Source organism: Falco naumanni, chromosome 3, assembly GCF_017639655.2.
Source record: "Falco naumanni isolate bFalNau1 chromosome 3, bFalNau1.pat, whole genome shotgun sequence".
NCBI classification, from domain to species: Eukaryota; Metazoa; Chordata; class Aves; order Falconiformes; family Falconidae; genus Falco; species Falco naumanni.
In genome coordinates this window covers 51,563,131-51,570,504 of record NC_054056.1, presented here as the reverse complement: position 1 = coordinate 51,570,504, position 7,374 = coordinate 51,563,131, and the positions used below count along the sequence as shown (strand labels likewise).

The 7,374-nt window shown below is 51.2% G+C and overlaps 1 protein-coding gene across 9 annotated transcripts in view; it reads left to right on the top strand.

Moving 5' to 3' along the window:
• The first annotated feature begins 1,291 nt into the window (after positions 1-1,291).
• Positions 1,292-7,374, top strand: part of CARMIL1 (capping protein regulator and myosin 1 linker 1) — a 200,486-nt gene continuing 194,403 nt past the window's right edge. For 5 of the 9 annotated variants that reach the window (XM_040586309.1, XM_040586310.1, XM_040586315.1 and 2 more), the window contains exons 1-2: positions 1,479-1,908; positions 5,930-6,027. In XM_040586309.1, the coding sequence (XP_040442243.1) occupies positions 1,869-1,908; positions 5,930-6,027 (138 nt within the window). In that variant the 5' untranslated portion in view covers positions 1,479-1,868. Of the gene's footprint in view, positions 1,396-1,478; positions 1,909-5,929; positions 6,028-7,374 lie in introns of those variants that run through there. The other 4 variants (XM_040586311.1, XM_040586312.1, XM_040586308.1 and 1 more) reach the window with 3 other exon arrangements.

The following is a 7,374-nucleotide window of genomic DNA, read 5'->3' as shown; positions in this document are numbered from 1 at the left end:
TGTGCTTGTTTTCTTTAAAGGATGTTCTTATTCATTACATGTAAACAGCAAACCGGAAAGAGAGCAAATTGTAGCCTTTTCTGTAGTAATTGTATCTGTGTTGGTAAAACAATCTCTGACATTATTTAGAGATCTGGTTGGTGCCATGGGGAATCATAATAAAATGATTTGACAAGTCACAGCAATTTCAAACTGCTAGTCATGTTTCTTCTGAAGACCAGGTATGCAGCTGTCCCCAAGACACAGAGTGCAGCAGTATGGTACCGCACCTGCAAAATAACTCTTCTTGGATTTACACTGTTGCTCTCACTGAGTGCATTTTGGATTTCTTAATTAGACGTTAACGACTTTGATCTTTCCGATCCGTCACTCACTTGTAGAGTGCTTGAAATACGAGGTTTATGCAGTAATCCACCCCTTTAGGATGGAGGGCGACCAATCACAGTCCTGCTGCAGTGAAAACGATCCTTTCACTGAAACTAGGCAATGCTACCAGAAGCAAGCCGAAGGATTTCCAGAGCTGCCAAACCTCTTCCTTTGCTCTCACCCAATATGCATCTTTCTGTCCTTATTTTTGTGGGCACAATTAGGCAGCTCGAGTGCCAAGTTTCTACAATGTGGTTGTTAACACACGACAAAAATTCTCAACGGGGAAGTGCAACAAGCAAAATGCTGTAGTTGGTGGATTTTTCTTTGGTCCTGGGGAAGGAGGCAGGTTCGGTTCCCCTCAGCCCAGCGCAAGCTCGGAGCCTTGCCTCTCCCTGCACCAGGAGTTTGCTAAGCAATCTCTAGCGAGGGCGTCAGAACAGGTGCTGAAGCAGCTGCCATCCCTGTGGAGATAAGGTGGTGGGGTGAGGGAGAGGCAGATGAGTTCAGATCAAAGGTCGCCCTCTTCCAGGGCTTGAAGGGATCTAGCCGGGGCATTCCCTTTCCCAGGCGGCGAGGACTGACTTGGCGATGACAGCCGCCCCCTTCACACCGAACACCTTTTTCAATGACGTGCAGGCGGAGGAGAAGCCCCGCGGTGCAAGGCTGAAGGCGCACCTGCGGCGGGCAGGCTGTCCGCCGAGGAGGGCCGGTGCTGCCGCCAGGCACCGCGGCGGCGGCCGGGGCCTGCGGCGACGGGGGGGGGGCCGGGCCGGGCCGCGCCGCTCCCGGCCGCCGGCAGATGGCCCCCGCCGCCGCCCTCCCGGGCCCGCCGCAGCGCTGGGGGCTGATCGGGCGAAGGAGGGGCCGGCCTCGCCGCGCTGAATTTCCCAGCCCGCTGCCCTCCTCCTCCCTCTCGGCGGCGGGGCGGGCGCGATGGCTTCCTGAGGGTGATGCTCCCGGCCGCCGCCGCCTCTGCCGCCGCCGGGTGCTGGGTGGGCGCGGGCGGCTCCCGGCGGCTCTCGCGAGGTGAGGAGGCCGGGCCGGGGTGAGGGCGCCAGCCCTCCCGGGGCGGGGGCTGCCGCCGCCTCCTCCCGCCCGCGCCTGAGCCGCCGGTGCCGGGCGGGGGGAGCCGGGCGGCGCGGAGGGGCCGGCCGTGCTGGGGGAAGGAGGGAGCCGGCGCGGGGGCCGCCGTGAGCCCGGCGCGCTGCGCCTGACCGGCTGCCTGCGGGCCGTTCCTCCCCTGGAGATGCCCCCGCTCGCCGCGCCGGCAGCCGGGGGCGTCATGTAGCGCGGAGGGAGCGGGCTCCGCGGGGTGGGAGAAGCCCCTTCCCTCCGTCCGCGCTCACCACACACACTGCACACACGCACCACAGAGCGGCGCACGGCCGGCCCTCCTCCCCCGCCCCGCTGGTTGCATGCCCGCCTCGCCTGGCGGAGGGACGGCGCGCCGCTGAAGCAGCCCCGCCACCGGGCACCGCCGGGCGCCGGGCAGCGCCACCATGGCCGAGGAGAGCTCCGACGTCCCCAAGGAGTTGATTGGTAAGGAACGGGGCATGGCGGCGGGCGTGGGGGTCCCGGGGGAAGGTGTTGCGCGGAGCGGGGAGGTGTGGGGGGGGAAGTTTGGAGGCCGCCGTGCGCGACCTCGGGCTGCAGCGGTGCCGGGTGCGGGAGGGGGGGCGGGCTGCGGGGGGACCCGGGGGGGCCGCGGTGGCGGGGAGGGGGCGTGTGTGTGGCGCCGGGGGCAGCTCCGCGGGGGCTGGCTGGGGGAGCGGAGAGGGCTCTGCGGGTGCCGGCGGGGAGTCGGGGGGCTCCGAGGAGCCGGCGGGAGGCGGCGAGGCCGCGCCGCCGGCGCTTGGCCCCGCTGCTGCGTGCGGGGAGCGGGCGGGCGGGGGCTGCGGGCCTGCGGCGGGCAGCGGGGGGGGGCGGGGGCGCGCAGCGGCTGCGCCCGCGGAACGGTCCCCGGGCATCGCGGGGCTCCCCCGCGGCGGGCGCTGACAGGCGGCCTCGGCCCGGCGCCCGGTGCGCCCGCTCTGCGGAGCGGCTGCGCGGGTAGGGCCGGGGCTCTGGGGGCCTGCGGGGACGCTGCTCCGGCCCGCCCGTGCCCCCCGTGCCGGGACACCCGCACCGTGCCCGGCCGGGGCAGGTCCTCCGAGGGGCGCCTCAGCCTGACGGCGCCGGCTGCGGCTCCCGGCGCTGGCTCTGGTCGTTGTTTTTTTTGTTTTTCTCCTGGGCTTTGCATAGTTGAAGGCTCGTTTTCCTACGTATGTAGGAGGAAGCGAGGGTATTTGTAATTAAAGTTTTATGGCCCCATGCACACAACCCCCCAGGCTGCGTGGTATATGCTTAGGAAATCACAGGCGATGGTAGGGACCCTGAAAATGCCGTCATTGCTGCTGGGCAGCTTTCGGTAAATGGATCATTTATGCGGTGCGTTGGTAACTGGAGTCATTTGGGGGTAATAGGTCTGATGCTCAAGGCCTGGTCCCCAGCCACCTCACTCAGACCAAACTTCTTTTGGTTTTAGTTGCAGTTTTGCCCGTTGAAGAGAGATCTAAGATCTTGCCAACATTAGAATAATTCTAAGTGTTGCCTTAATGACAGATGGAAACAGAAAATTGTCAGGCAACCAGGTACATGTTGCATTGAATGCAGTCCTTCAGACCTTACCTAGTTCATTCACACTGTTGCATTTCCTTCAATTTTGTCAGTCAGCGCTATCAGTGGCAACTGTTTTTTAGCATTTATAAAATATTGCCAAAAATCTGGATGGACAGTTGCAGCTGCCACAGATTTTTTTTCTGTATACACAAAATAGCTCTAAGTTGCCATCCTTTTAGTGTCCACGTGGTTTGCTTTATAGCTTACTACTAAACAGTGATGAGCTGGGAAGTGTGCTTGGAGTAGCTGTGTTCAAAACCATTAACTTTCTCTTTTTAAAATGGCCAGGCATGTTTGAGGTGCTAATACATGGTGGTACTCACTGTGGATCTGCACTGTGCTGTAGTGTTGCAGGTGAGGTGTGGTGCATGTTATGAGGAAGAGCAAAGTGAGCATCTTCACACATCCCCTCCTGCTGTGGCTTTGGACAATTTTAAGAATTACCACCCAGCCCTGGTACCCTACAGCTACCCGGCTTGCTTTGTCAAGGACTTTTCTGGGGTGTGTGGATCTGTTAATGTAGACTGGTTTGATTTCTAGCAGCATTTTGGTGTCTGCATCTTAAAATTTTAAACTTTTAAATAGACTTTTTGTAGTAACCCTGTGTTTTGAGAACAGGATGAAAGGTTGTGTGTTAGCACTTGGCGATTGGAGTGTGGAGATTAATCTGGGGGTAGGAGTGTTTGAGCTGCAGTTCTTGCTATGTTACTCACTTCCCGTGTGACCTTTGTCGGGTCTTGTAGGTCATAGTTTTCAAAAAACCCTGTCTTACTGTTGCCTTACCTGGATCTGCTTCTTTGAGGTGCAGGTGTCTAAGGTCTCCAGCATTAGAAATGGATGAGCACTTTGAAATATGTACCTGAATGTTATGGCTCCATTTCTCTAGTCTGAAAAGCTACTTGACAAGTCTCCTTGCCACCCACCCAATGTGTAAGGAAGTGACCTAAGTCATATGGGGAATGTCTATGAAATCTGTATCTAACTCTTTGAAGAAGTGTTTCTAGCCCTTCCTAGCAGATACAGAGCTTTGGAGGGAACTGACATCCTGATGCTTTGCAGGTTTGGGTTCCTGGCCCTTTCTCTCCCTGTGGCTTGTTGGACTAAGAGCACTGGAGCAGAGGGCTTGCAATTGCTCCCACTGTTGCTCTGTGGGACCTGTGGTACAGGGAAAGGAAGAGGGTCTTCCCATGCTGGTGCCTCAGGAGGAAGACCCTTGCTAGACACAGACGCTTGGAGCCGTCTGTGGGAGAGGAGAGACCAAAAGGTAGAGGCTGCCGGTGGAGGTAAAGTAGCAGAGACAGCAGCAATACCTTTCCTTCTTGCAAGGAGGTAGGGCTTTATGAAAAAGACTGGGTGGTCAGCTTGCTTCTGGGTTCTCAAGCAGGGAGAAAAAAGGCCAGAATTAGGCATTACCCACGGGAGATTCAGCCCTGGGAAAACAGTTCACATGGGGCTGGACTTTCCCCCGGGGTTTGCTTACCTGGCCGCTCCAGGAGCTTGTGGCCTGGCTCCTCACCAAGGGGTTGCCTGGGGAGTCGGCTGCGCTGGCTGCCTGCCACAGGGCTGCCGTGGCTTGGGGCAGGCTTCTCGCAGGGCAAGCTGCTGCTACCGAGGAGCTTTTGTTTCCCGATAGGAAAATTAAAATTCCTGGGGAAAGCATGCCGATTCTGCAGAAAGAGCTCTTTCTGGTGGAGAGCCACTCCAACCAGGCATGCTTCTTACTTGCACACCCTCCTGCCCTGCAGGCAGAATGCTGTGGCCTGGACTAAACGTCCAGCCTTAATAAATAGTGTGTTGTTTGTGCTATCCTATCCTGACTACCAGATGAAAATTGTGCAGAAAAGTGCTATACGGAGCACTATAATTAAAAGCCTTAGTAATAGCCCATTATCTTCAATTTTAGCCTTTAAACTTGAGCGTGCACGAGGGCAAAGTGTGTGTCTGGGGAGGGTGGAGACTTGCCTACAGATGTCAGTTGTAGTGCTGGAAATAGGTTAATGTGTTTAAAAGATTTCTTTCTCATCCCTTTCCTGTGGGGACTGGGGAGTGAAACTTATGGAAGGTGCCAGATTGGCTCTTCTAAATGAACTCCCGTGTTTATCGCCCAATTACATCAGTGTCAGGAGTTGTATAAGCTTTCTGACATGGTTCCCTGTATATATGCTCCCTTCAGGCCAGGTTGCAAACGTTTAGGGGAAAGGCTGGTTCATTTGGTACTTGGCAGAGACTGCACGTACATGTGTATGCATATACATATTAAAACATTATGGCAATTATTGTAATTTCGGTGTTGGCACCATGAGGTGGCTACGTTGTTGTTGGGACTTGGACCAAGATCAGTGTTGCCTTCCATCGCATCTGCTGATGTAGTTGTCAGGTGTTAGTATCTAGAGGTCTGTCTGGTTTGTTCCACAACTTGAACGCAGAGTGCAAAATGTATGCTTTTCCATTATCTGACCTGTTTAGCCTCTGTGCTATTAACAACAAATTTTTTTGCAATGCAAGAAGCTAGTTTGTTTTAGCAAGCTTTTCAGGTACAAATAATGGCAAATGAGGAATTTGTTGTGTTTTCCCAGAGTAGAGATAAGCAGTGCTGGGGCTTGTCTTGGGAATGCTTTTGATGTTAAAGTAATGCTGGAAAGAAATATTAAATTATGTTTAGAATCCTGGCATATAGAATCGATAATTCTATCATAGTAGACATAAATTAGTGTGTGGATGACATACTTTAAAAAGTTGTGCTTGTGTTAGGTTGTGTTAAGTACTGTGCATATGCATGAGGATTCCGTGAGTGCAATTGAACAGCATAGCTCGTGAGTCTTACTGAAAACATGACAGTGGTCTGTTTCCTTCTCATGGTGATGCTGAAGGGATTGAATTAAGATATTTTCTTTTATTTCAGAAAGTGTCAGGGATGTTATTGGGAGGAAAATCAAAATTTCAGTCAAGAAGAAAGTAAAGCTGGAAACCAAGGGAGATAAAGTGGATAACAAAATATTGGTAAGTATGATAGAATGACTCTTGATTACATGTGTGAAGGAAAAGCCAGTATCTTTTCAGAAGCCATTAATTCTCCTCTGCAAAGATTCTTTGAACTTTGTGTGACATAAGATATGCATATCACTTACTTTCCTACTTTCTTGCTAGCCTGCATAGCAGGTTGACGTGCAGGCATGCATATCTACACGCATGTTTGTCACTGAGTAATTCTTCAGAGTTTAGGGTATTGTGTTGTGGACTGATGCTAAAGTAAGCTATTATTAAAACCTCTTCTAAAATAATTTACTGACTTTGCTGGTTAGGTTTCAAAATGATAAAATATGTTTTGAGAATCTTCTGAAGGTGTTATGCATGGAGCAGTAGAACTACTGTGCTTTTTGAACTCAAACGACCACTTCTTAGTATTCTCTGTTAAGTCATATATCTGCATTTTAAAAGAAATGCTTAATGTGAGAGATCCTCCATTGTCATTCCTAAAACTGTAGTGGAGTAAAGTGTCAAATTTATCTCACTTAAGTATGCTTTCCTGTTTTCTCAAGAATAGTTTTGCTGGCCTCTCTTGATAAGCGAGCTGTGGTAATGAACTGGTATACTTGCATATTATCTTGAATACTTGGATATGCAAAAAGAGACTGAACTTTATTTCTTTGTTCTTTTGGTACCTCTCTGTCAGAAGAATTAGAACAACAAACACAAATAAGTACAGTGCTGCTATAGTATTTTGCAAGATATTTGAGATTTGGTGACTTGTGTTAGTAAAAATGCTGTTGCATGTTTGAAAGCTTCATTGTCAAAACTGTTGTTACAGATTTTAGGTACGTTCCCCACGCAGATATTCTATTTTGTCTTTACAAACCGCAACATATTAATCAATTCTGAATTACCGTCATAAAGTACATGTTGCTCATCGCTGGGCAGTAAGACTAGATAGTGGTCTACTTTTCAGTGAGAGCAGCTATTTAAGGAATTAGAAATATTTTCTGCATAATATCTATGTTATATATAGCTCCTGGGTTTAGAGTTTCTGGTTTTATACTGGAAATAGGTTGAGTATGTGACTGTTGATTGATCGTCTCTATTTATTTGAAAGCCGTGTTTATAGGGAAGGCTGACAGTTTCACTGAAGCGGTTAACACTTGATTGACTTTTTGACTTATACAGAATCATTATTGTTATCAATAGTGAAATGTATTGTGGAAATACTGAAATACTGTTCTGATCTGATGGGACCAAAAGAACATCAAGCTTTGAATTGTCAGTAAAGTTTCTGAGGGATGTACTACTCAGCAGTAAAATACCTTAATGTGATGACTAGGATGTTTTTTCTCTCTTTAATCTCCTAACTCT